This window comes from Physella acuta, unplaced genomic scaffold, assembly GCF_028476545.2.
Source record: "Physella acuta isolate Inbredline_101_S28 unplaced genomic scaffold, ASM2847654v3 ptg000777l, whole genome shotgun sequence".
Lineage (NCBI taxonomy): Eukaryota > Metazoa > Mollusca > Gastropoda > Physidae > Physella > Physella acuta.
The window spans coordinates 90,676-117,821 of NW_026732295.1; the positions used below are offsets into that span (position 1 = coordinate 90,676).

Sequence of the window (27,146 nt, forward strand, 5' to 3'; positions counted from 1 at the left end):
GCGTTGAACTGGAAAATGTTTTCAAAATGTATCAAATATGGGATGAAAAAAAGTTGTTAAAAATAAAAATAAAACACATCAAGCATAATTAAAATGTAATAACATTTATTTCATTGCTCAGGCTGTATTTCATAGAATCGTTTAAATGGAGATCCTCGTATGCCAAGAAGTTTAAATTTATACGGCTGAAGTAAGTTTCTAATTTCAAACCCAGAAATGACGATCAGAAAACAAAATTAAAAGAACAGGGGACACCCGGGTTTGAACCGGGGACCTCTCGATCTGCAGTCGAATGCTCTACCACTGAGCTATATCCCCGTACATCAGATACCGGATTGTATTTCAAATATAATACACATCTTTCATGGTATTAGAAAATCTTATTATTCAGGCGTATTTGTAGACTGGTATTGTATTAGCAGAATTGAATCACCATACAAGCGAACTTTTATTTTCTTCAGGACCACGCCATAAAAACGGGAACTGAAGTTCTACGTCAAACCCGTAGCAAGTAAATTCATTCCCCACAGCTTCCAACACCGACTATTACGTTCATTTATACGTATCTAAACAGGAGGTTGAGGATTAAGCACACAGTCCCTATACATTGAGAAATGGTTGCTGACAAATGTTCACCCAGCACCAGCTAAATAAAAGCACATATTGTTTGAAAATTAAAATACCAGATAGCTCAATAATCACACGTACGTTGCAAATTACTAATATAAAACAACAACATTAACTGTCTATTTTCAAGGCATACAGCTTCATAAATGGAATTCATAGACTTTGGTAATTGAACCATGGATCTCCTGATGAGCATTTGGCGGTCATGCCACATTTACAATAATGGCAGCTTTGAGAAGGATTCTTTCCATTTCTATTTGGTCTAGTAGAGATTTTATGTTTAGGCAGATACCGATGCCTAGTAGATTGTGTTAGTACACTGATTTCACTGGTGTGTTGTATATGAAGGGGTCTTTGGATATAACGGCTCCATAGCTCAGTTGGTTAGAGCGTCTGCCTAGTAAGCAGAAGGTCGAGGGTTCGACTCCCCCTGGAGCCTTTTCATTTTGTTGGTCATCAGAAGCTAGCACTAATTTTGTTACACACTATCGCATACTAAATAATTACATTTGGTCATTACATCTAGAACATAGGTAAGCTAACTATTTAGGTTGTGCGTTGAACTGGAAAATGTTTTCAAAATGTATCAAATATGGGATGAAAAAAAAGTTGTTAAGAAATAAAAATAAAACACATCAAGTATAATTAAGATGTAATAACATTTATTTCATTGCTCAGGCTGTATTTCATAGAATCGTTTAACTGGAGATCCTCGTATGCCAAGAAGTTTAAATTTACACGGCTGAAGTAAGTTTCTAATTTCAAACCCAGAAATGACGATCAGAAAACAAAATTAAAAGAACAGGGGACACACGGGTTTGAACCGGGGACCTCTCGATCTGCAGTCGAATGCTCTACCACTGAGCTATATCCCCGTACATCAGATACCGGATTTTATTTCACCTATAATACACATCTTTCATGGTATTAGAAAATCTTATTATTCAGGCGTATTTGTAGACTGGTATTGTATTAGCAGAATTGAATCACCATACAAGCGAACTTTTATTTTCTTCAAAACCACGCCATAAAAACGGGAACTGAAGTTCTACGTCAAACCCGTAGCAAGTAAATTCATTCCCCACAGCTTCCAACACCGACTATTACGTTCATTTATACGTATCTAAACAGGAGGTTGAGGATTAAGCACACAGTCGATATACATTGAGAAATGGTTGCTGACAAATGTTCACCCAGCACCAGCTAAATAAAAGCACATATTGTTTGAAAATTAAAATACCAGATAGCTCAATAATCACACGTACGTTGCAAATTACTAATATAAAACAACAACATTAACTGTCTATTTTCAAGGCATACAGCTTCATAAATGGAATTCATAGACTTTGGTAATTGAACCATGGATCTCCTGATGAGCATTTGGCGGTCATGCCACATTTACAATAATGGCAGCTTTGAGAACGATTATTTCCATTTCTATTTGGTCTAGTAGAGATTTTATGTTTAGGCAGATATCGATGCCTAGTAGATTGTGTTAGTACACTGATTTCACTGGTGTGTTGTATATGAAGGGGTCTTTGGATATAACGGCTCCATAGCTCAGTTGGTTAGAGCGTCTGCCTAGTAAGCAGAAGGTCGAGGGTTCGACTCCCCCTGGAGCCTTTTCATTTTGTTGGTCATCAGAAGCTAGCACTAATTTTGTTACACACTATCGCATACTAAATAATTACATTTGGTCATTACATCTAGAACATAGGTAAGCTAACTATTTAGGTTGTGCGTTGAACTGGAAAATGTTTTCAAAATGTATCAAATATGGGATGAAAAAAAGTTGTTAAAAAATAAAAATAAAACACATCAAGCATAATTAAAATGTAATAACATTTATTTCATTGCTCAGGCTGTATTTCATAGAATCGTTTAACTGGAGATCCTCGTATGCCAAGAAGTTTAAATTTACACGGCTGAAGTAAGTTTCTAATTTCAAACCCAGAACTGACGATCAGAAAACAAAATTAAAAGAACAGGGGACACCCGGGTTTGAACCGGGGACCTCTCGATCTGCAGTCGAATGCTCTACCATCAGATACCGGATTTTATTTCAAATATAATACACATCTTTCATGGTATTAGAAAATCTTATTATTCAGGCGTATTTGTAGACTGGTATTGTATTAGCAGAATTGAATCACCATACAAGCGAACTTTTATTTTCTTCAGGACCACGCCATAAAAACGGGAACTGAAGTTCTACGTCAAACCCGTAGCAAGTAAATTCATTCCCCACAGCTTCCAACACCGACTATTACGTTCATTTATACGTATCTAAACAGGAGGTTGAGGATTAAGCACACAGTCCCTATACATTGAGAAATGGTTGCTGACAAATGTTCACCCAGCACCAGCTAAATAAAAGCACATATTGTTTGAAAATTAAAATACCAGATAGCTCAATAATCACACGTACGTTGCAAATTACTAATATAAAACAACAACATTAACTGTCTATTTTCAAGGCATACAGCTTCATAAATGGAATTCATAGACTTTGGTAATTGAACCATGGATCTCCTGATGAGCATTTGGCGGTCATGCCACATTTACAATAATGGCAGCTTTGAGAAGGATTCTTTCCATTTCTATTTGGTCGAGTAGAGATTGTATTGTATGTTTAGGCAGATACCGATGCCTAGTAGATTGTGTTAGTACACTGATTTCACTGGTGTGTTGTATATGAAGGGGTCTTTGGATATAACGGCTCCATAGCTCAGTTGGTTAGAGCGTCTGCCTAGTAAGCAGAAGGTCGAGGGTTCGACTCCCCCTGGAGCCTTTTCATTTTGTTGGTCATCAGAAGCTAGCACTAATTTTGTTACACACTATCGCATACTAAATAATTACATTTGGTCATTACATCTAGAACATAGGTAAGCTAACTATTTAGGTTGTGCGTTGAACTGGAAAATGTTTTCAAAATGTATCAAATATGGGATGAAAAAAAAGTTGTTAAGAAATAAAAATAAAACACATCAAGTATAATTAAGATGTAATAACATTTATTTCATTGCTCAGGCTGTATTTCATAGAATCGTTTAACTGGAGATCCTCGTATGCCAAGAAGTTTAAATTTACACGGCTGAAGTAAGTTTCTAATTTCAAACCCAGAAATGACGATCAGAAAACAAAATTAAAAGAACAGGGGACACACGGGTTTGAACCGGGGACCTCTCGATCTGCAGTCGAATGCTCTACCACTGAGCTATATCCCCGTACATCAGATACCGGATTTTATTTCAACTATAATACACATCTTTCATGGTATTAGAAAATCTTATTATTCAGGCGTATTTGTAGACTGGTATTGTATTAGCAGAATTGAATCACCATACAAGCGAACTTTTATTTTCTTCAGGACCACGCCATAAAAACGGGAACTGAAGTTCTACGTCAAACCCGTAGCAAGTAAATTCATTCCCCACAGCTTCCAACACCGACTATTACGTTCATTTATACGTATCTAAACAGGAGGTTGAGGATTAAGCACACAGTCCCTATACATTGATAAATGGTTGCTGACAAATGTTCACCCAGCACCAGCTAAATAAAAGCACATATTGTTTGAAAATTAAAATACCAGATAGCTCAATAATCACACGTACGTTGCAAATTACTAATATAAAACAACAACATTAACTGTCTATTTTCAAGGCATACAGCTTCATAAATGGAATTCATAGACTTTGGTAATTGAACCATGGATCTCCTGATGAGCATTTGGCGGTCATGCCACATTTACAATAATGGCAGCTTTGAGAAGGATTCTTTCCATTTCTATTTGGTCGAGTAGAGATTGTATTGTATGTTTAGGCAGATACCGATGCCTAGTAGATTGTGTTAGTACACTGATTTCACTGGTGTGTTGTATATGAAGGGGTCTTTGGATATAACGGCTCCATAGCTCAGTTGGTTAGAGCGTCTGCCTAGTAAGCAGAAGGTCGAGGGTTCGACTCCCCCTGGAGCCTTTTCATTTTGTTGGTCATCAGAAGCTAGCACTAATTTTGTTACACACTATCGCATACTAAATAATTACATTTGGTCATTACATCTAGAACATAGGTAAGCTAACTATTTAGGTTGTGCGTTGAACTGGAAAATGTTTTCAAAATGTATCAAATATGGGATGAAAAAAAAGTTGTTAAGAAATAAAAATAAAACACATCAAGTATAATTAAAATGTAATAACATTTATTTCATTGCTCAGGCTGTATTTCATAGAATCGTTTAACTGGAGATCTTCGTATGCCAAGAAGTTTAAATTTACACGGCTGAAGTAAGTTTCTAATTTCAAACCCAGAACTGACGATCAGAAAACAAAATTAAAAGAACAGGGGACACCCGGGTTTGAACCGAGGACCTCTCGATCTGCAGTCGAATGCTCTACCACTGAGCTATATCCCCGTACATCAGATACCGGATTGTATTTCAACTATAATACACATCTTTCATGGTATTAGAAAATCTTATTATTCAGGCGTATTTGTAGACTGGTATTGTATTAGCAGAATTGAATCACCATACAAGCGAACTTTTATTTTCTTCAGGACCACGCCATAAAAACGGGAACTGAAGTTCTACGTCAAACCCGTAGCAAGTAAATTCATTCCCCACAGCTTCCAACACCGACTATTACGTTCATTTATACGTATCTAAACAGGAGGTTGAGGATTAAGCACACAGTCCCTATACATTGAGAAATGGTTGCTGACAAATGTTCACCCAGCACCAGCTAAATAAAATACTTAAAAAAAACTTTTTAAAAAACCACGTTTTTCTTGTGGACTAAAAAGTAGAAAATAACTATTTACATACATTTGATGACAAAAAACGTGGGTACGTTCACCATCAAATTTCCCGACCCATCTGCCCGACCCACGTTTTTTGTCATCAAATGTATGTAAATAGTTATTTTCTACTTTTTAGTCCACAAGAAAAACGTGGTTTTTTAAAAAGTTTTTTTTAAGTATTTTATTTTCTCCTTTTTAGTCCGTTGCTACACATGAAAAACGTGGTTTTTAAAAAAGTTTTTTATATAGTTTATTTTCTACTTTATCTAATGACTTGATTAAGTATGAATTGACTAAGTGTTTATAAATACACGGACTAAAAAAATCTTGAGCGACCAGGATTCGAACCTGGGTTGTCGCGGCCACAACGCGAAGTACTAACCACTATACGATCACGGCCAGCGCGCTCGCATCGATTGGGGCCGAAGTAACTGTGTCAATAAGCCTTCAGTCTTGTCGGTATCTTTAGAAATCATGTCCTCAATTTTATGGTCCTTTGGGCGTAATTAAATTAAGCTAATTACGGTCTCTAATTGCTAGTTTTTATGATTGCATCTGAAATTGTTAGGCGAAAGTAGCCTGCATGCCAAATTTCAGAACTATAGAACAATCAGAAGTGGGCTAATTTTCGATGTCAATTTTAACAACAAACACATCCACACGAAGCTGAGTTAATAAAAACGTGTTAATAAAAGCACATATTGTTTGAAAATTAAAATACCAGATAGCTCAATAATCACACGTTCGTTGCAAATTACTAATATAAAACAACAACATTAACTGTCTATTTTCAAGGCATACAGCTTCATAAATGGAATTCATAGACTTTGGTAATTGAACCATGGATCTCCTGATGAGCATTTGGCGGTCATGCCACATTTACAATAATGGCAGCTTTGAGAAGGATTCTTTCCATTTCTATTTGGTCGAGTAGAGATTGTATTGTATGTTTAGGCAGATACCGATGCCTAGTAGATTGTGTTAGTACACTGATTTCACTGGTGTGTTGTATATGAAGGGGTCTTTGGATATAACGGCTCCATAGCTCAGTTGGTTAGAGCGTCTGCCTAGTAAGCAGAAGGTCGAGGGTTCGACTCCCCCTGGAGCCTTTTCATTTTGTTGGTCATCAGAAGCTAGCACTAATTTTGTTACACACTATCGCATACTAAATAATTACATTTGGTCATTACATCTAGAACATAGGTAAGCTAACTATTTAGGTTGTGCGTTGAACTGGAAAATGTTTTCAAAATGTATCAAATATGGCATGAAAAAAACTTGTTAAAAAATAAAAATAAAACACATCAAGCATAATTAAAATGTAATAACATTTATTTCATTGCTCAGGCTGTATTTCATAGAATCGTTTAACTGGAGATCCTCGTATGCCAAGAAGTTTAAATTTACACGGCTGAAGTAAGTTTCTAATTTCAAACCCAGAACTGACGATCAGAAAACAAAATTAAAAGAACAGGGGACACCCGGGTTTGAACCGGGGACCTCTCGATCTGCAGTCGAATGCTCTACCACTGAGCAATATCCCCGTACATCAGATACCGGATTTTATTTCAACTATAATACACATCTTTCATGGTATTAGAAAATCTTATTATTCAGGCGTATTTGTAGACTGGTATTGTATTAGCAGAATTGAATCACCATACAAGCGAACTTTTATTTTCTTCAAAACCACGCCATAAAAACGGGAACTGAAGTTCTACGTCAAACCCGTAGCAAGTAAATTCATTCCCCACAGCTTCCAACACCGACTATTACGTTCATTTATACGTATCTAAACAGGAGGTTGAGGATTAAGCACACAGTCCCTATACATTGAGAAATGGTTGCTGACAAATGTTCACCCAGCACCAGCTAAATAAAAGCACATATTGTTTGAAAATTAAAATACCAGATAGCTCAATAATCACACGTACGTTGCAAATTACTAATATAAAACAACAACATTAACTGTCTATTTTCAAGGCATACAGCTTCATAAATGGAATTCATAGACTTTGGTAATTGAACCATGGATCTCCTGATGAGCATTTGGCGGTCATGCCACATTTACAATAATGGCAGCTTTGAGAAGGATTCTTTCCATTTCTATTTGGTCGAGTAGAGATTGTATTGTATGTTTAGGCAGATACCGATGCCTAGTAGATTGTGTTAGTACACTGATTTCACTGGTGTGTTGTATATGAAGGGGTCTTTGGATATAACGGCTCCATAGCTCAGTTGGTTAGAGCGTCTGCCTAGTAAGCAGAAGGTCGAGGGTTCGACTCCCCCTGGAGCCTTTTCATTTTGTTGGTCATCAGAAGCTAGCACTAATTTTGTTACACACTATCGCATACTAAATAATTACATTTGGTCATTACATCTAGAACATAGGTAAGCTAACTATTTAGGTTGTGCGTTGAACTGGAAAATGTTTTCAAAATGTATCAAATATGGGATGAAAAAAAAGTTGTTAAGAAATAAAAATAAAACACATCAAGTATAATTAAAATGTAATAGCATTTATTTCATTGCTCAGGCTGTATTTCATAGAATCGTTTAACTGGAGATCTTCGTATGCCAAGAAGTTTAAATTTACACGGCTGAAGTAAGTTTCTAATTTCAAACCCAGAACTGACGATCAGAAAACAAAATTAAAAGAACAGGGGACACCCGGGTTTGAACCGGGGACCTCTCGATCTGCAGTCGAATGCTCTACCACTGAGCTATATCCCCGTACATCAGATACCGGATTGTATTTCAACTATAATACACATCTTTCATGGTATTAGAAAATCTTATTATTCAGGCGTATTTGTAGACTGGTATTGTATTAGCAGAATTGAATCACCATACAAGCGAACTTTTATTTTCTTCAGGACCACGCCATAAAAACGGGAACTGAAGTTCTACGTCAAACCCGTAGCAAGTAAATTCATTCCCCACAGCTTCCAACACCGACTATTACGTTCATTTATACGTATCTAAACAGGAGGTTGAGGATTAAGCACACAGTCCCTATACATTGAGAAATGGTTGCTGACAAATGTTCACCCAGCACCAGCTAAATAAAATACTTAAAAAAAACTTTTTAAAAAACCACGTTTTTCTTGTGGACTAAAAAGTAGAAAATAACTATTTACATACATTTGATGACAAAAAACGTGGGTACGTTCACCATCAAATTTCCCGACCCATCTGCCCGACCCACGTTTTTTGTCATCAAATGTATGTAAATAGTTATTTTCTACTTTTTAGTCCACAAGAAAAACGTGGTTTTTTAAAAAGTTTTTTTTAAGTATTTTATTTTCTCCTTTTTAGTCCGTTGCTACACATGAAAAACGTGGTTTTTAAAAAAGTTTTTTATATAGTTTATTTTCTACTTTATCTAATGACTTGATTAAGTATGAATTGACTAAGTGTTTATAAATACACGGACTAAAAAAATCTTGAGCGACCAGGATTCGAACCTGGGTTGTCGCGGCCACAACGCGAAGTACTAACCACTATACGATCACGGCCAGCGCGCTCGCATCGATTGGGGCCGAAGTAACTGTGTCAATAAGCCTTCAGTCTTGTCGGTATCTTTAGAAATCATGTCCTCAATTTTATGGTCCTTTGGGCGTAATTAAATTAAGCTAATTACGGTCTCTAATTGCTAGTTTTTATGATTGCATCTGAAATTGTTAGGCGAAAGTAGCCTGCATGCCAAATTTCAGAACTATAGAACAATCAGAAGTGGGCTAATTTTCGATGTCAATTTTAACAACAAACACATCCACACGAAGCTGAGTTAATAAAAACGTGTTAATAAAAGCACATATTGTTTGAAAATTAAAATACCAGATAGCTCAATAATCACACGTTCGTTGCAAATTACTAATATAAAACAACAACATTAACTGTCTATTTTCAAGGCATACAGCTTTATAAATGGAATTCATAGACTTTGGTAATTGAACCATGGATCTCCTGATGAGCATTTGGCGGTCATGCCACATTTACAATAATGGCAGCTTTGAGAAGGATTCTTTCCATTTCTATTTGGTCGAGTAGAGATTGTATTGTATGTTTAGGCAGATACCGATGCCTAGTAGATTGTGTTAGTACACTGATTTCACTGGTGTGTTGTATATGAAGGGGTCTTTGGATATAACGGCTCCATAGCTCAGTTGGTTAGAGCGTCTGCCTAGTAAGCAGAAGGTCGAGGGTTCGACTCCCCCTGGAGCCTTTTCATTTTGTTGGTCATCAGAAGCTAGCACTAATTTTGTTACACACTATCGCATACTAAATAATTACATTTGGTCATTACATCTAGAACATAGGTAAGCTAACTATTTAGGTTGTGCGTTGAACTGGAAAATGTTTTCAAAATGTATCAAATATGGCATGAAAAAAACTTGTTAAAAAATAAAAATAAAACACATCAAGCATAATTAAAATGTAATAACATTTATTTCATTGCTCAGGCTGTATTTCATAGAATCGTTTAACTGGAGATCCTCGTATGCCAAGAAGTTTAAATTTACACGGCTGAAGTAAGTTTCTAATTTCAAACCCAGAACTGACGATCAGAAAACAAAATTAAAAGAACAGGGGACACCCGGGTTTGAACCGGGGACCTCTCGATCTGCAGTCGAATGCTCTACCACTGAGCAATATCCCCGTACATCAGATACCGGATTTTATTTCAACTATAATACACATCTTTCATGGTATTAGAAAATCTTATTATTCAGGCGTATTTGTAGACTGGTATTGTATTAGCAGAATTGAATCACCATACAAGCGAACTTTTATTTTCTTCAAAACCACGCCATAAAAACGGGAACTGAAGTTCTACGTCAAACCCGTAGCAAGTAAATTCATTCCCCACAGCTTCCAACACCGACTATTACGTTCATTTATACGTATCTAAACAGGAGGTTGAGGATTAAGCACACAGTCCCTATACATTGAGAAATGGTTGCTGACAAATGTTCACCCAGCACCAGCTAAATAAAAGCACATATTGTTTGAAAATTAAAATACCAGATAGCTCAATAATCACACGTACGTTGCAAATTACTAATATAAAACAACAACATTAACTGTCTATTTTCAAGGCATACAGCTTCATAAATGGAATTCATAGACTTTGGTAATTGAACCATGGATCTCCTGATGAGCATTTGGCGGTCATGCCACATTTACAATAATGGCAGCTTTGAGAAGGATTCTTTCCATTTCTATTTGGTCTAGTAGAGATTTTATGTTTAGGCAGATACCGATGCCTAGTAGATTGTGTTAGTACACTGATTTCACTGGTGTGTTGTATATGAAGAGGTCTTTGGATATAACGGCTCCATAGCTCAGTTGGTTAGAGCGTCTGCCTAGTAAGCAGAAGGTCGAGGGTTCGACTCCCCCTGGAGCCTTTTCATTTTGTTGGTCATCAGAAGCTAGCACTAATTTTGTTACACACTATCGCATACTAAATAATTACATTTGGTCATTACATCTAGAACATAGGTAAGCTAACTATTTAGGTTGTGCGTTGAACTGGAAAATGTTTTCAAAATGTATCAAATATGGGATGAAAAAAAGTTGTTAAAAAATAAAAATAAAACACATCAAGCATAATTAAAATGTAATAACAATTATTTCATTGCTCAGGCTGTATTTCATAGAATCGTTTAACTGGAGATCCTCGTATGCCAAGAAGTTTAAATTTACACGGCTGAAGTAAGTTTCTAATTTCAAACCCAGAACTGACGATCAGAAAACAAAATTAAAAGAACAGGGGACACCCGGGTTTGAACCGGGGACCTCTCGATCTGCAGTCGAATGCTCTACCATCAGATACCGGATTTTATTTCAAATATAATACACATCTTTCATGGTATTAGAAAATCTTATTATTCAGGCGTATTTGTAGACTGGTATTGTATTAGCAGAATTGAATCACCATACAAGCGAACTTTTATTTTCTTCAAAACCACGCCATAAAAACGGGAACTGAAGTTCTACGTCAAACCCGTAGCAAGTAAATTCATTCCCCACAGCTTCCAACACCGACTATTACGTTCATTTATACGTATCTAAACAGGAGGTTGAGGATTAAGCACACAGTCCCTATACATTGAGAAATGGTTGCTGACAAATGTTCACCCAGCACCAGCTAAATAAAAGCACATATTGTTTGAAAATTAAAATACCAGATAGCTCAATAATCACACGTACGTTGCAAATTACTAATATAAAACAACAACATTAACTGTCTATTTTCAAGGCATACAGCTTCATAAATGGAATTCATAGACTTTGGTAATTGAACCATGGATCTCCTGATGAGCATTTGGCGGTCATGCCACATTTACAATAATGGCAGCTTTGAGAAGGATTCTTTCCATTTCTATTTGGTCTAGTAGAGATTTTATGTTTAGGCAGATACCGATGCCTAGTAGATTGTGTTAGTACACTGATTTCACTGGTGTGTTGTATATGAAGAGGTCTTTGGATATAACGGCTCCATAGCTCAGTTGGTTAGAGCGTCTGCCTAGTAAGCAGAAGGTCGAGGGTTCGACTCCCCCTGGAGCCTTTTCATTTTGTTGGTCATCAGAAGCTAGCACTAATTTTGTTACACACTATCGCATACTAAATAATTACATTTGGTCATTACATCTAGAACATAGGTAAGCTAACTATTTAGGTTGTGCGTTGAACTGGAAAATGTTTTCAAAATGTATCAAATATGGGATGAAAAAAAGTTGTTAAAAAATAAAAATAAAACACATCAAGCATAATTAAAATGTAATAACAATTATTTCATTGCTCAGGCTGTATTTCATAGAATCGTTTAACTGGAGATCCTCGTATGCCAAGAAGTTTAAATTTACACGGCTGAAGTAAGTTTCTAATTTCAAACCCAGAACTGACGATCAGAAAACAAAATTAAAAGAACAGGGGACACCCGGGTTTGAACCGGGGACCTCTCGATCTGCAGTCGAATGCTCTACCATCAGATACCGGATTTTATTTCAAATATAATACACATCTTTCATGGTATTAGAAAATCTTATTATTCAGGCGTATTTGTAGACTGGTATTGTATTAGCAGAATTTAATCACCATACAAGCGAACTTTTATTTTCTTCAGGACCACGCCATAAAAACGGGAACTGAAGTTCTACGTCAAACCCGTAGCAAGTAAATTCATTCCCCACAGCTTCCAACACCGACTATTACGTTCATTTATACGTATCTAAACAGGAGGTTGAGGATTAAGCACACAGTCCCTATACATTGATAAATGGTTGCTGACAAATGTTCACCCAGCACCAGCTAAATAAAAGCACATATTGTTTGAAAATTAAAATACCAGATAGCTCAATAATCACACGTACGTTGCAAATTACTAATATAAAACAACAACATTAAGTGTCTATTTTCAAGGCATACAGCTTCATAAATGGAATTCATAGACTTTGGTAATTGAACCATGGATCTCCTGATGAGCATTTGGCGGTCATGCCACATTTACAATAATGGCAGCTTTGAGAAGGATTCTTTCCATTTCTATTTGGTCTAGTAGAGATTTTATGTTTAGGCAGATACCGATGCCTAGTAGATTGTGTTAGTACACTGATTTCACTGATGTGTTGTATATGAAGGGTTTTTGGATATAACGGCTCCATAGCTCAGTTGGTTAGAGCGTCTGCCTAGTAAGCAGAAGGTCGAGGGTTCGACTCCCCCTGGAGCCTTTTCATTTTGTTGGTCATCAGAAGCTAGCACTAATTTTGTTACACACTATCGCATACTAAATAATTACATTTGGTCATTACATCTAGAACATAGGTAAGCTAACTATTTAGGTTGTGCGTTGAACTGGAAAATGTTTTCAAAATGTATCAAATATGGGATGAAAAAAAGTTGTTAAAAATAAAAATAAAACACATCAAGCATAATTAAAATGTAATAACATTTATTTCATTGCTCAGGCTGTATTTCATAGAATCGTTTAAATGGAGATCCTCGTATGCCAAGAAGTTTAAATTTATACGGCTGAAGTAAGTTTCTAATTTCAAACCCAGAAATGACGATCAGAAAACAAAATTAAAAGAACAGGGGACACCCGGGTTTGAACCGGGGACCTCTCGATCTGCAGTCGAATGCTCTACCACTGAGCTATATCCCCGTACATCAGATACCGGATTGTATTTCAAATATAATACACATCTTTCATGGTATTAGAAAATCTTATTATTCAGGCGTATTTGTAGACTGGTATTGTATTAGCAGAATTGAATCACCATACAAGCGAACTTTTATTTTCTTCAGGACCACGCCATAAAAACGGGAACTGAAGTTCTACGTCAAACCCGTAGCAAGTAAATTCATTCCCCACAGCTTCCAACACCGACTATTACGTTCATTTATACGTATCTAAACAGGAGGTTGAGGATTAAGCACACAGTCCCTATACATTGAGAAATGGTTGCTGACAAATGTTCACCCAGCACCAGCTAAATAAAAGCACATATTGTTTGAAAATTAAAATACCAGATAGCTCAATAATCACACGTACGTTGCAAATTACTAATATAAAACAACAACATTAACTGTCTATTTTCAAGGCATACAGCTTCATAAATGGAATTCATAGACTTTGGTAATTGAACCATGGATCTCCTGATGAGCATTTGGCGGTCATGCCACATTTACAATAATGGCAGCTTTGAGAAGGATTCTTTCCATTTCTATTTGGTCGAGTAGAGATTGTATTGTATGTTTAGGCAGATACCGATGCCTAGTAGATTGTGTTAGTACACTGATTTCACTGGTGTGTTGTATATGAAGGGGTCTTTGGATATAACGGCTCCATAGCTCAGTTGGTTAGAGCGTCTGCCTAGTAAGCAGAAGGTCGAGGGTTCGACTCCCCCTGGAGCCTTTTCATTTTGTTGGTCATCAGAAGCTAGCACTAATTTTGTTACACACTATCGCATACTAAATAATTACATTTGGTCATTACATCTAGAACATAGGTAAGCTAACTATTTAGGTTGTGCGTTGAACTGGAAAATGTTTTCAAAATGTATCAAATATGGCATGAAAAAAACTTGTTAAAAAATAAAAATAAAACACATCAAGCATGATTAAAATGTAATAACATTTATTTCATTGCTCAGGCTGTATTTCATAGAATCGTTTAAATGGAGATCCTCGTATGCCAAGAAGTATAAATTTACACGTCTGAAGTAAGTTTCTAATTTCAAACCCAGAAATGACGATCAGAAAACAAAATTAAAAGAGCAGGGGACACCCGGGTTTGAACCGGGGACCTCTCGATCTGCAGTCGAATGCTCTACCACTGAGCTATATCCCCGTACATCAGATACCGGATTTTATTTCAACTATAATACACATCTTTCATGGTATTAGAAAATCTTATTATTCAGGCGTATTTGTAGACTGGTATTGTATTAGCAGAATTGAATCACCATACAAGCGAACTTTTATTTTCTTCAAAACCACGCCTTGTAAGCAGAAAGTGTATGGTTCGACTCCCTTGGAGCCTACTCATTTTAAGAGTTATCCGAAGCTTATTCTATTTTTTTACCTACTTTTGAGTATTAAATCATTACACCTGATAGTATTTTTTAGCTTTACACACTATTTTTTAAAATAAAAATGAAAATTCAAAAAATAATTAATATAGTGTAACATTTTTTTTCCATTGTCCTGGCTTCATTTGTATATATATATATATATATATATATATATATATATATATATATATATATATATATATATATATATATATATATATATATATATATATATATATATATATATATATATATATATATATATATATATATATATATATATATATATATATATGTTTAATGTTAACTTGTAACAGAAGTCTACTAATTTTTAGACTTGTTTTTTAAAGGCTTTTTTTACGAAGTACTTTGGTTTTTGAAATAATGTTTACTGATCACTGATAACTAAGTTTATTAACATTGTTTTAACTAAATTTAATTTAAAAATATATTACACCAAGCCATCAATGATTCAGTAATTTATTTCACTCAGACGAAAGCAAAATACTTTCATTTTATTGTCGATTTTATATGGGAAGTAATTCAGGTCATTTTCCATTTTGAACAAAAAGAAGGAGTTGTGGTTCTTTATCTTTTATTCCATTTTAGGAATATTTAAAAAAACCCATTATAATTACAAAATTTCATACGCATTAAAATATTCCACCTTTTCTTTTCTAAAGATAGAGTGTAAAAAAGTTTTTGTAAGCGACCAATTTTTTCTGGAAGATTGTTTTCTTGTCTTGTTAAAAGTACATTAAACAGGTTGTAATATTTTTAAATATTTGACTTGTTATCTACTTCTAAGTAGAATTTTAAAATTAGTAGGTACAAACTTAAAGATCTCGGTACAATAAATGCACTAGTACAGCTCTCATAAAGTTTGTTCTTTGGTTTAAAACCAGTGGCGGAACTAGAAAAAAAGGTCACCCCGCAAAAAAATGTTTAGCCCCCCCCCCATATATATATATATATATATATATATATATATATATATATATATATATATATATATATATATATATATATATATATATTTATATATATATATATACAGTGTTTCTTCCAGACTTTTTTCTCCGGGGCGGGCACTTGAAGTTTTCGGGGGGGCGGTAAACTTTCTTCGGGGGGGCGGACACTGTTAAAAGTATATATTTTCTATATAAATTATACAAATTTCATTTCGTTCGGGGGGGGGGGGGGGTAAAAAAATTTCGGGGGGGGGGGGGGGCTTAGCCCCCCCCCCCCGAAGAGATGCCTGGAAGAAACTCTGTATATATATATGTATATAATACGATATATACATAAAATACGAACAGAGGAAACTCATTGCTGGCCTGTTCGAGTTTTCTTTTTTCAATTAAAACAAATTACAATATCATGTCAAGTGTGTAAGTGCATTTGTGTTTTGTGAAAATCAGTTTTATTTTATCTCTGTTATAAGACCTAGAAACCCCTAGTTGTTCAAAAGAATATAAACCATGAAAGTTTTGTATAAGTAATGTTGTCTCATGTTATGTTTATTTTTATGTTTTTTTTTGTATTTATATTATTAACTTTATATTCATTTCCTTTTTATACAATGTCATTGTTTAGTAAATACTTTATTAAAAAAATAATAATTAAGAGAAGCAATTGCTTTTTAATTTGTTTAGTACAAATGTATTAAAAGGAGCTTATGAGCACCCCTATTTGACTATTTAAAAAAGGGAAATAAGTCATGGAAGTGGTTTGAACTTTTACTTATCTTTGATACGTTTGATTTGTGGAGAAAGAGGACTCGGTTTTTTCGGTGGTTTAGAAACAAAGGGAAAAAGAATATACAAGAGCGTGGGGTGGTGTCTATAGAATAAAGATAATCCAATCGCAGCTATGGTAATCTTTTTTACAAAACAACCAGTCAAAAATGCAAGAAAATTAAATTTTTTCAACTATACAAAAAATTATGGTCGGCTGTGGGGCCCCTAAATTGCGTGCCCCCCCCCCCCGCATTGCGGGGTCTGGCGGCACTGTAGTTCCGCCCCTGTTTAAATGACTTGCGAGGAAAACAACTTAGCATCACATTCATCCGTCACTTACTAAAAACACAGAGAGTGACATAAGGCCGGTATCTATGACAGTTACCCAAAACAGTTACCTATGACCGCTACCTTTGACAGCTACCTTTGACATCGACCTAGGGCAGTGACCCATGACAGCTACCCAGGATATGACCGAGGGCAGTTACCAATGACAGCTCTCTTGGACACGCCTAGGACCGAGACCTATGACAGCTACATATGGCAATTACCTAGAACAGTGACCTAGGACAGTGATCTATGACAGCTACTTAGCACAGCTATCTAGCATAGTGACTTAGGACAGTGACCTAGCATAGTGACTTAGGACAGTGACCTAGCATAGTGACTTAGGACAGTGACCTAGCATAGTGACTTAGGACAGTGACATAGCATAGTGACTTAGGACAGTGACCTAGCATAGTGACTTAGGACAGTGACCTAGCATAGTGACTTAGGACAGTGACCTAGCATAGTGACTTAGGACAGTGACCTAGCATAGTGACTTAGGACAGTGACCTAGAATAGTGACTTAGGACAGTGACCTAGCATAGTGACTTAGGACAGTGACCTAGCATAGTGACTTAGGACAGTGACCTAGCATAGTGACTTAGGACAGTGACCTAGCATAGTGACTTAGGACAGTGACCTAGGCAGTGACTTAGGACAGTGACCTAGCATAGTGACTTAGGACAGTGACCTAGCATAGTGACTTAGGACAGTGACCTAGGCAGTGACTTAGGACAGTGACCTAGCATAGTGACCTAGGACAGTGACCTAGCATAGTGACTTAGGACAGTGACCTAGCATAGTGACTTAGGACAGTGACCTAGCATAGTGACTTAGGACAGTGACCTAGAATAGTGACTTAGGACAGTGACCTAGCATAGTGACTTAGGACAGTGACCTAGCATAGTGACTTAGGACAGTGACCTAGCATAGTGACTTAGGACAGTGACCTAGCATAGTGACTTAGGACAGTGACCTAGGCAGTGACTTAGGACAGTGACCTAGCATAGTGACTTAGGACAGTGACCTAGCATAGTGACTTAGGACAGTGACCTAGGCAGTGACTTAGGACAGTGACCTAGCATAGTGACCTAGGACAGTGACCTAGCATAGTGACTTAGGACAGTGACCTAGCATAGTGACTTAGGACAGTGACCTAGCATAGTGACTTAGGACAGTGACCTAGCATAGTGACTTAGGACAGTGACCTAGCATAGTGACTTAGGACAGTGACCTAGCATAGTGACTTAGGACAGTGACCTAGCACGGCAGAGTCTGCAACAGGTCGGGAAGCACGAGGTAATCAAGAATTTAAAATATGTTAATTTATTCAAATAAAATACTTTTAAATTATAATTAGCCCTACTGAATATGTTTGGCTTTTTTTTAAACTCCATTAACTCACTGACCAAAAAATAAAATAAAAAATTGGCTTTGCTGTGGGCTTACAAAATTTCATCATAAAACATTTTTAAACTAATAGAAGCCGCTAGGTAGTGTGTCATTCCGTCATTCAAATGTATTTGACACGGTGGAGAAAGTTAACATTTCTATTCTAATTTTCAGATGAGACAACTGGAATTGTTTTCAATGCTTTTAATCATTAATTTGAGGTATGATGGGCAATTACACGCCGCATTATTTAAAAAAAAATAGATAAAATAAATTCTGGAACAATTAGCACTCATACAAACTATAACTCTCACACACTTTCAGATATACAAAACAATAACTCTCACCAACTTTAAGATATACAAAACTATAACTCTCACACAATTTCAGATGTACAAAACTATAACTCACACACTTTCATATATAAAAAACTATAACTCTCACACACTTTCGGATATACAAAACTATAACTCACACACTTTCGGATATACAAAACTATAACTCACACACTTTTATATATACAAAACTATAACTCTCATACGATTTAAAATGAATAAAATTACAACTCTCGACCTCTCTCAAATAAACACAACAGCCGCTCGAATCTTTATAATAAACAGTTGATATAAGACCAGGGGCGTAGCGAGGGGGGGGGGGCGGGGGTTGCGGACCGCACCGGGTGACACCATTTAGGGGGGTGACACCAAGGCAAAAAATAGCAAAATATATAGAGAAAAACTCGAGGGGGGGGGGGGGTGCAAATCGAAAACTCGAGGGGGGGGGGTGCAAATCGAAAGTTTGAGGGGGGGGGGGGTGCAAATCGAAAATTTGAAAGTTTGTCCCTGGGAAGGGTCTCTATGCCTCTGGGGGGGTGACACCATTAAGTGCCGCACCGGGTGACACCCGACCTCGCTACGCCACTGTATAAGACTATAACAAACAACCCCTGATAATGTGAACAAAAGTATCTAAAGGAACAATTGTACTCATATGCTTATAAATGTTACAATAGATCAGACATTGTACAAAATGTAACAATAATTCATAGACATTCAGGCAAAGTTTACACGATATAACAACAGTTGAGTGACCAACAAGTTGGACACAATATAACAATAGTTAAGAAACATCCAGACACAGTATAACAAATGTTACAAAATAAAGAGACATTCAGACAAATTGTAAAAATGAAACAAAACAAACATAATGAAAAATGTAGCACGAGTTGAGGGACATTCAGACAAATAGTAGAACAACAACAACTAAAAAAAAACAGCAGTGATTTCTAGACATCTTGACAGAGTTAAAAAAAGAAATTGTCGAGACAACGAATCCTCCCATGGGTATAATGGTCAATGTAAATACTGGGTCATCCTGACCCGAAGGTCAGTGACTGATGTTTCTAGTCTAGTTCTGGCATTGATTTCTCTTTACTGATGGTAGCAAGTCCTGGTGTCTGGTCCTGATGTAGCAATGGTAGCCAGTCCTGGGTGTCTGGTCCTGATGTAGCAAAGGTAGCCAGTCCTGGGTGTCTGGTCCTGATGTAGCAAAGGTAGCCAGTCCTGTGTGGTCCTGATGTAGCAAAGGTAGCCAGTCCTGGGTGTCTGGTCCTGATGTAGCAAAGGTAGCCAGTCCTGGGTGTCTGGTCCTGATGTAGCAATGGTAGCCAGTCCTGGTGTCTGGTCCTGATGTAGCAATGGTAGCCAGTCCTGGTGTCTGGTCCTGATGTAGCAATGGTAGCCAGTCCTGGTGTCTGGTCCTGATGTAGCAAGGGTAGCCAGTCCTGGTGTCTGGTCCTGATGTAGCAAAGGTAGCCAGTCCTGGGTGTCTGGTCCTGATGTAGCAAGGGTAGTCAGTTCTAGGCGTCTCTAGTTTCTCATGTACACTACCAATTGGTCAACTTCTCATATAACGTAAGTGATATAGCTGCCATTCGGAATTAATTAACGAGTTTTCGCCGAGCTTGAGAATAAAACAAAAACTGGATTCCGAATTTCATGAAGATTTAAGCACCAAATATTAGCATCAAAGACATTGCAGACGTTTTCAATAGTCATCATTGAAAACGCCATATACCAATACCATGTTTCAAATAGAATAATAAGTCAGTGAATTTAATATGAACAATGCTCTACATTCAACCGATCCGCAGTAGTGTTTTGTTATTGTGGTAGTTATCGTGTATAACAGTTGAACAGTTGTAACTGTGGATAGTGATACACTGGTTTCAAGAACCTTTTTCTATGTACTTGTCTGTCTTAGTGAGAAAAAAGCAAGCAGCGATCTTGTGTCGAAATTATGGGATGCTGCTTCTTTAAAGACCGGTCTGCTGCGGACTTAATGGTGGCTTTAGGTGGCGCTGAAGATAACGTGAGGTTTGACTGGCTAGACGTAGGTAAACAGAGGCTAGTGATGATCTTAACATCCGAGAGCTACTTGAGCAACCTAGAGCAAGGTGATGTTAACATCTTAGAACTACGAGATGTTAACATCTTAGAACTACGTGATGTTATCATCATAGAACATCGTGATTCTACCTCAAAATATCATCATGTTATTGACCAGAACAAAAGACACAAAATTTGCGCAGTGGGTAATTGCGCAAAAAAAAAAAATGTTCATGTGAATTATTATTTTTAAAATCAATATTTAAAAACTTTACCCAAGAAAGATCACATGTAATTTGAAGCATTATAAAACATCCCTATATGATCAAATTATACTATAGGCTTATCTGTACTTTTGTTTTGCGCATTTTTCCGTTACACAATTTCATGCTACCATTTGTGATATTAGGACAAAAATAAATTATGTCACTTTTTATATCAGCACCATAAAGGTAATATAAAATCTTAAAACAATATTTTACAAAAAATGTGAATATATAAAATGTGAAATAACAAGGATGTATTATAGAACAATGAATGGTGGTGTCCGGCTGTATACTTTGATTTTATTGTAGCTGTTCTCTGTTGCCCATTGAACTTGATGATGTGGTAGATTGGACTAACTTGCGTGATTGATATGTCACAACAACATCCGGACTTGGCCAGGACTAAAATAATTTTGTTTTTAGGTTTTGCATGATTCGATGAAAGCGGTCAATAGAGCAGTCGATAAAAGCAGTCGATGAAAGCAGTCGATGAAAGCAGTCGATGAAGCAGTCGATGAAGCAGCCCACACACGACAAATTAGATTTGGTTCATTTCAGCCCTCAGGCAGTGCTCAATGATTGGTGGTTCATCCCTTGAACTCGTGACCTTGCCCGACCTTGGCCTACTATGCTCTAGACTGCTGTCCTGGTTGTGGGCCGCATCCAGGTGTCGTCTGTAAGCGTCTCGGTGGAGGCGGGTCTGGGGGGTGTCACAAGATTTACTTTACAGAACATAGTACTCGATAAATGGAGGCGGGTCTGGGGGGTGTCACAAGATTTACTTTACAGAACATTGTACTCGATAAATAGTTGCGGCTATAGGGGGAGGCGGGTCTGGGGGGTGTCACAAGATTTACATTACAGAACATTGTACTCGATAAATGGAGGCGGCTATAGGGGGAGGCGGGTCTGGGGGGTGTCACAAGATTTGCATTACAGAACATAGTACTCGATAAATGGAGGCGGCTATAGGGGGGAGGCGGGACTGGGGGGTGTCACAAGATTTACATTACAGAACATTGTACTCGATAAATGGAGGCGTCTATAGGGGGAGGCGGGTCTGGGGGGTGTCACAAGATTTACATTACAGAACATAGTACTCGATAAATGGAGGCGGGTCTGGGGGGAGGCGGGTCTGGGGGGTGTCACAAGATTTACATTACAGAACATAGTACTCGATAAATGGAGGCGGGTCTGGGGGGAGGCGGGTCTGGGGGGAGGCGGGTCTGGGGGGTGTCACAAGATTTACTTTACAGAACATAGTACTCGATAAATGGAGGCGGGTCTGGGGGGTGTCACAAGATTTACTTTACAGAACATTGTACTCGATAAATAGTTGCGGCTATAGGGGGAGGCGGGTCTGGGGGGTGTCACAAGATTTACATTACAGAACATTGTACTCGATAAATGGAGGCGGCTATAGGGGGAGGCGGGTCTGGGGGGTGTCACAAGATTTGCATTACAGAACATAGTACTCGATAAATGGAGGCGGCTATAGGGGGGAGGCGGGACTGGGGGGTGTCACAAGATTTACATTACAGAACATTGTACTCGATAAATAGTTGCGGCTATAGGGGGAGGCGGGTCTGGGGGGTGTCACAAGATTTACATTACAGAACATTGTACTCGATAAATGGAGGCGGCTATAGGGGGAGGCGGGTCTGGGGGGTGTCACAAGATTTGCATTACAGAACATAGTACTCGATAAATGGAGGCGGCTATAGGGGGGAGGCGGGACTGGGGGGTGTCACAAGATTTACATTACAGAACATTGTACTCGATAAATGGAGGCGTCTATAGGGGGAGGCGGGTCTGGGGGGTGTCACAAGATTTACATTACAGAACATAGTACTCGATAAATGGAGGCGGGTCTGGGGGGAGGCGGGTCTGGGGGGTGTCACAAGATTTACATTACAGAACATAGTACTCGATAAATGGAGGCGGGTCTGGGGGGAGGCGGGTCTGGGGGGAGGCGGGTCTGGGGGGTGTCACAAGATTTACATTACAGAACATTGTACTCGATAAATGGAGGCGGCTATAGGGGGAGGCGGGTCTGGGGGGTGTCACAAGATTTGCATTACAGAACATAGTACTCGATAAATGGAGGCGGCTATAGGGGGGAGGCGGGACTGGGGGGTGTCACAAGATTTACATTACAGAACATTGTACTCGATAAATAGTTGCGGCTATAGGGGGAGGCGGGTCTGGGGGGTGTCACAAGATTTACATTACAGAACATTGTACTCGATAAATGGAGGCGGCTATAGGGGGAGGCGGGTCTGGGGGGTGTCACAAGATTTGCATTACAGAACATAGTACTCGATAAATGGAGGCGGCTATAGGGGGGAGGCGGGACTGGGGGGTGTCACAAGATTTACATTACAGAACATAGTACTCGATAAATGGAGGCGGGTCTGGGGGGAGGCGGGTCTGGGGGGTGTCACAAGATTTACATTACAGAACATAGTACTCGATAAATGGAGGCGGGTCTGGGGGGAGGCGGGTCTGGGGGGAGGCGGGTCTGGGGGGTGTCACAAGATTTACTTTACAGAACATAGTACTCGATAAATGGAGGCGGGTCTGGGGGGTGTCACAAGATTTACTTTACAGAACATTGTACTCGATAAAAAGTTGCGGCTATAGGGGGAGGCGGGTCTGGGGGGTGTCACAAGATTTACATTACAGAACATTGTACTCGATAAATGGAGGCGTCTATAGGGGGAGGCGGGTCTGGGGGGTGTCACAAGATTTACATTACAGAACATAGTACTCGATAAATGGAGGCGGGTCTGGGGGGAGGCGGGTCTGGGGGGTGTCACAAGATTTACATTACAGAACATAGTACTCGATAAATGGAGGCGGGTCTGGGGGGAGGCGGGTCTGGGGGGGGGGGTGTCACAAGATTTACTTTACAGAACATAGTACTCGATAAATGGAGGCGGGTCTGGGGGGAGGCGGGTCTGGGGGGTGTCACAAGATTTACTTTACAGAACATTGTACTCGATAAATGGAGGCGTCTCGGTGGAGGCGGGTCTGGGGGGTGTCACAAGATTTACTTTACAGAACAATGTACTCGATAAATGGAGGCGGGTCTGGGGGAGGCGGGTCTGGGGGTGTCACAAGATTTACTTTACAGAACATTTTACTCGATAAATGGAGGCGGGTCTGGGGGGAGGCGGGTCTGGGGGGAGGCGGGTCTGGGGGGGGGGGGTGTCACAAGATTTACTTTACAGAACATAGTACTCGATAAATGGAGGCGGGTCTGGGGGGAGGCGGGTCTGTGGGGTGTCACAAGATTTGCATTACAGAACATTGTACTCGATAAAAGGAGGCGGCTATAGGGGGGAGGCGGGTCTGGGGGGTGCCACAAGATTTACATTAAAGAACATAGTACTCGATAAATGGAGGCGGCTATAGGGGGAGGCGGGTTTGGGGAAGGGGGAGGGAGGCACAAGATTTACGTTACAGAACATTGTACTCGATAAATGGAGGCGGCTATAGGGGGGAAGGGGGGTGTCACAAGATTTACATTAAAGAACATTGTACTCGATAAATGGAGGCGGCTATAGGGAGAAGGGGGGGGGGGTCACAAGAGTTACATTAAAAAACATTGTACTCAATAAATGAAGGCGGTTCTGGGGGGGGGGGGGGGCAGAAGATTTACATTAAAGAACGTTGTACTAATAAATGGAAACTGGTCTGGTGGTGTCGCAAGAGTCACATTAGAGAACATTGTGCTCGATAAATCAATTACATCGTTAATACCGTCTGCTCAATATATTATTTTTGTTGCTAAATTTTTAACAGCACTAAGTTATCGATAAAAATAAAACATTTCCTAGATAAAAATACTACCGATTAGCAAATAAATCAACGAAGACAACAATTTTTTACTTAAAAGTAAGCTTTCAAAAACAAAAGAAAACGAAAATAGAATAGAAGAAATACAAAATCCTTTACGCATTTGGTTAGCACAAACACACCGAAACACCTAAACGACAGGTTCGGACTACAGGGTCAAAACATTAATACAAACACAACGTTACAAACTCTACCAGACAACCAGAGGCGTAGAGGGGGGGGGGGGGGGCGGGGGGTACATATGTCCCCGGGCGCCGACCTTAGGGCGCGTCATAATGGGTTAAAAAAAACAAATAAAAGCTCATTTTAGCTGCAGTTTTGCATTATAAATATAAAAAAAAATATATGGGGGGGGGGGCGCCAAATTGAAAGTTTGTCCCCGTGAAGGGTCGCTACGCCTCTGAAGACAACTAAACATTAACAACTTGAAACCACATGACACATGTCACCACTAAAACAAGCTTACCCCACCTGTCACCTGACTCACCTGTTGCTGCTCAGCTTAAGCCTCTCGTACTCATCCAGAACTTTGTCGGCGTCGTAGTTGCTTTTGTCTGGAGACAGATCAATCAACAAGATCAAGGTCAAACATCGGCAAGCTCTTCTAATATTTTCCCAACGTTACATCTAAACAAAGCTGTTCATGTTTCCTTAGCAACAAATGTCGTGACACAAGTGCTTCCCCTTAGGAAACGCATTTCTCCCGTCAATTACCTCCCTGCTCATGCTGAGTTGAATCATTTCGATAAACAGGGGATTAAAAACAGAAGCAAAAAGAATAAAAATAGAATCATTTTTACGTGGCAAGTTAGACTGCTTCCGTGAATAATTAGCAGCTTCCGTGAATTCTTTAACCTTTTAGGCCATATATGATTATACACATTCTCAATAATAAATAAAAAAAAAATTGTAACTAGTGTATTTACAACAACAACACCGTAATTGGCTATCAACGGAATCATGGACAAGGTCAAGGCCAAAACCGAACAGAGCAATTTTGTAACTGTGACGTACAAAAAGATGTTGCTTATTTGGTGTGAGTAAAATATAATTTAACTTGTCAACAATACAAGATACTTGGTGTAAACAAGTTCTTTTGTAACCAACGTAGTAGACGCCGAGGGACCAACCAATACAAATTATGACGCCATTGGTGCTACCGAAATAGAATGGTTTGACCTTGACATATCTAGCACAACGTCTGGGTGTGTGTATAATAAATTAATATCGCTACTTTTGGGTATGGGCGCAGGAATGCCTAGAGAATGATCGGAGCAAAAAGTCCGAGAGAAGGATCGGAGCAAAACGTCCGAGAGAAGGATCGGAGCAAAAAGTCCGAGAGAAGGATCGGAGCAAAAAGTCCGAGAGAAGGATCGGAGCAAAAAGTCCGAGAAACAGAAAGAACTGATGTGAGGACGGAGACAGAATGTAATTGGCCTAGGCTATGGTGGGCCATAGGTGCAACTAGAGACATCGTGTTTGATTGAGGATGGTTTGTGGCAGAGAGCTGGCTCATTAAGAGTACCTTGATTGTGGCAGGGAGTTGGCTCATTAAGAGTACCTTGATTGTGGCAGGGAGTTGGCTCATTAAGAGTACCTTGATTGTGGCAGGGAGCTGGTTCATTAAAAGTACCTTGAGTGGAGCCGTCACGGAGAATGATTGAAGGCAGAATACAGTGTTAGTAGAACGTGAGATACGGAGTGATACAGTGTGTGGACATGTGGCATTGGAGGTCTGTTGATTTTCATTATTCTAAGAACACTGATGTTTCTGAAGAAATAAAGTGTTCTAAAGGCCGAAATCAAGAGCCATTTCAGACTTTGGCCGGTCCGTCCTGGCCAGTCCGCGGATTGGCCGGTCAAAGGCCGAAATCAAGTTAAGTTTCGGACTTTGACCGGTCAATGGGAGGCGATATTGGCCAATGCGTGCTTTGGCCGACTTCGGGCTTTGACCGTAACATATATATATATATATATACATATACACACATATAATGTAGGCCTTCTTCAGCTCAGGGCTACTGTAGTTACTCACAAGCTAATGAGTCAATCGCCCTCTCCCTCCTCTCGGCTCTGCTGTATATGCGGTCTACGTCACCGTCCATGCTGTGTGACGTATACAGTCGATCTCTCTGACGTAACTGAAAGACAAAACACAAGCTAC

General features: G+C 38.7%; 1 protein-coding gene and 20 non-coding genes across 23 annotated transcripts in view; 11 read left to right on the forward strand and 10 right to left on the reverse strand.

Annotated features, from left to right (window-relative positions):
* Positions 1–246: 246 nt before the first annotated feature.
* Positions 247–318, reverse strand: Trnac-gca (transfer RNA cysteine (anticodon GCA)). The gene has a single exon. It is a non-coding gene; the product is annotated as a tRNA-Cys (tRNA).
* A 674-nt stretch (positions 319–992) lies between these two features.
* Positions 993–1,066, forward strand: Trnat-agu (transfer RNA threonine (anticodon AGU)). The gene has a single exon. It is a non-coding gene; the product is annotated as a tRNA-Thr (tRNA).
* A 364-nt stretch (positions 1,067–1,430) lies between these two features.
* On the reverse strand, positions 1,431–1,502 carry Trnac-gca (transfer RNA cysteine (anticodon GCA)). The gene has a single exon. It is a non-coding gene; the product is annotated as a tRNA-Cys (tRNA).
* A 674-nt stretch (positions 1,503–2,176) lies between these two features.
* On the forward strand, positions 2,177–2,250 carry Trnat-agu (transfer RNA threonine (anticodon AGU)). Its single transcript has one exon. It is a non-coding gene; the product is annotated as a tRNA-Thr (tRNA).
* Positions 2,251–3,344: 1,094 nt separating this feature from the next.
* Trnat-agu (transfer RNA threonine (anticodon AGU)) lies at positions 3,345–3,418 on the forward strand. The gene has a single exon. It is a non-coding gene; the product is annotated as a tRNA-Thr (tRNA).
* Positions 3,419–3,782: 364 nt separating this feature from the next.
* On the reverse strand, positions 3,783–3,854 carry Trnac-gca (transfer RNA cysteine (anticodon GCA)). The gene has a single exon. It is a non-coding gene; the product is annotated as a tRNA-Cys (tRNA).
* A 679-nt stretch (positions 3,855–4,533) lies between these two features.
* On the forward strand, positions 4,534–4,607 carry Trnat-agu (transfer RNA threonine (anticodon AGU)). Its single transcript has one exon. It is a non-coding gene; the product is annotated as a tRNA-Thr (tRNA).
* Positions 4,608–4,971: 364 nt separating this feature from the next.
* On the reverse strand, positions 4,972–5,043 carry Trnac-gca (transfer RNA cysteine (anticodon GCA)). Its single transcript has one exon. It is a non-coding gene; the product is annotated as a tRNA-Cys (tRNA).
* A 1,421-nt stretch (positions 5,044–6,464) lies between these two features.
* Trnat-agu (transfer RNA threonine (anticodon AGU)) lies at positions 6,465–6,538 on the forward strand. Its single transcript has one exon. It is a non-coding gene; the product is annotated as a tRNA-Thr (tRNA).
* A 363-nt stretch (positions 6,539–6,901) lies between these two features.
* Positions 6,902–6,973, reverse strand: Trnac-gca (transfer RNA cysteine (anticodon GCA)). Its single transcript has one exon. It is a non-coding gene; the product is annotated as a tRNA-Cys (tRNA).
* Positions 6,974–7,652: 679 nt separating this feature from the next.
* Positions 7,653–7,726, forward strand: Trnat-agu (transfer RNA threonine (anticodon AGU)). Its single transcript has one exon. It is a non-coding gene; the product is annotated as a tRNA-Thr (tRNA).
* A 364-nt stretch (positions 7,727–8,090) lies between these two features.
* Trnac-gca (transfer RNA cysteine (anticodon GCA)) lies at positions 8,091–8,162 on the reverse strand. The gene has a single exon. It is a non-coding gene; the product is annotated as a tRNA-Cys (tRNA).
* Positions 8,163–9,583: 1,421 nt separating this feature from the next.
* Trnat-agu (transfer RNA threonine (anticodon AGU)) lies at positions 9,584–9,657 on the forward strand. Its single transcript has one exon. It is a non-coding gene; the product is annotated as a tRNA-Thr (tRNA).
* Positions 9,658–10,020: 363 nt separating this feature from the next.
* Trnac-gca (transfer RNA cysteine (anticodon GCA)) lies at positions 10,021–10,092 on the reverse strand. Its single transcript has one exon. It is a non-coding gene; the product is annotated as a tRNA-Cys (tRNA).
* A 674-nt stretch (positions 10,093–10,766) lies between these two features.
* Positions 10,767–10,840, forward strand: Trnat-agu (transfer RNA threonine (anticodon AGU)). The gene has a single exon. It is a non-coding gene; the product is annotated as a tRNA-Thr (tRNA).
* Positions 10,841–11,929: 1,089 nt separating this feature from the next.
* Trnat-agu (transfer RNA threonine (anticodon AGU)) lies at positions 11,930–12,003 on the forward strand. The gene has a single exon. It is a non-coding gene; the product is annotated as a tRNA-Thr (tRNA).
* Positions 12,004–13,091: 1,088 nt separating this feature from the next.
* Trnat-agu (transfer RNA threonine (anticodon AGU)) lies at positions 13,092–13,165 on the forward strand. The gene has a single exon. It is a non-coding gene; the product is annotated as a tRNA-Thr (tRNA).
* A 362-nt stretch (positions 13,166–13,527) lies between these two features.
* On the reverse strand, positions 13,528–13,599 carry Trnac-gca (transfer RNA cysteine (anticodon GCA)). Its single transcript has one exon. It is a non-coding gene; the product is annotated as a tRNA-Cys (tRNA).
* Positions 13,600–14,278: 679 nt separating this feature from the next.
* Trnat-agu (transfer RNA threonine (anticodon AGU)) lies at positions 14,279–14,352 on the forward strand. The gene has a single exon. It is a non-coding gene; the product is annotated as a tRNA-Thr (tRNA).
* A 363-nt stretch (positions 14,353–14,715) lies between these two features.
* Positions 14,716–14,787, reverse strand: Trnac-gca (transfer RNA cysteine (anticodon GCA)). The gene has a single exon. It is a non-coding gene; the product is annotated as a tRNA-Cys (tRNA).
* Positions 14,788–19,338: 4,551 nt separating this feature from the next.
* Positions 19,339–27,146, reverse strand: part of LOC131950715 (golgin subfamily A member 6-like protein 7) — a 61,994-nt gene continuing 54,186 nt past the window's right edge. For all 3 annotated transcript variants that reach the window (XM_059312942.1, XM_059312943.1, XM_059312941.1), the window contains 3 exons: positions 27,018–27,123; positions 25,470–25,536; positions 19,339–21,821 (listed from right to left, as the gene is read on the reverse strand). In XM_059312942.1, coding sequence (XP_059168925.1) covers positions 21,755–21,821; positions 25,470–25,536; positions 27,018–27,123 — 240 coding nt within the window. In that variant the 3' untranslated portion in view covers positions 19,339–21,754. The remainder of the gene's footprint in view (positions 21,822–25,469; positions 25,537–27,017; positions 27,124–27,146) is intronic.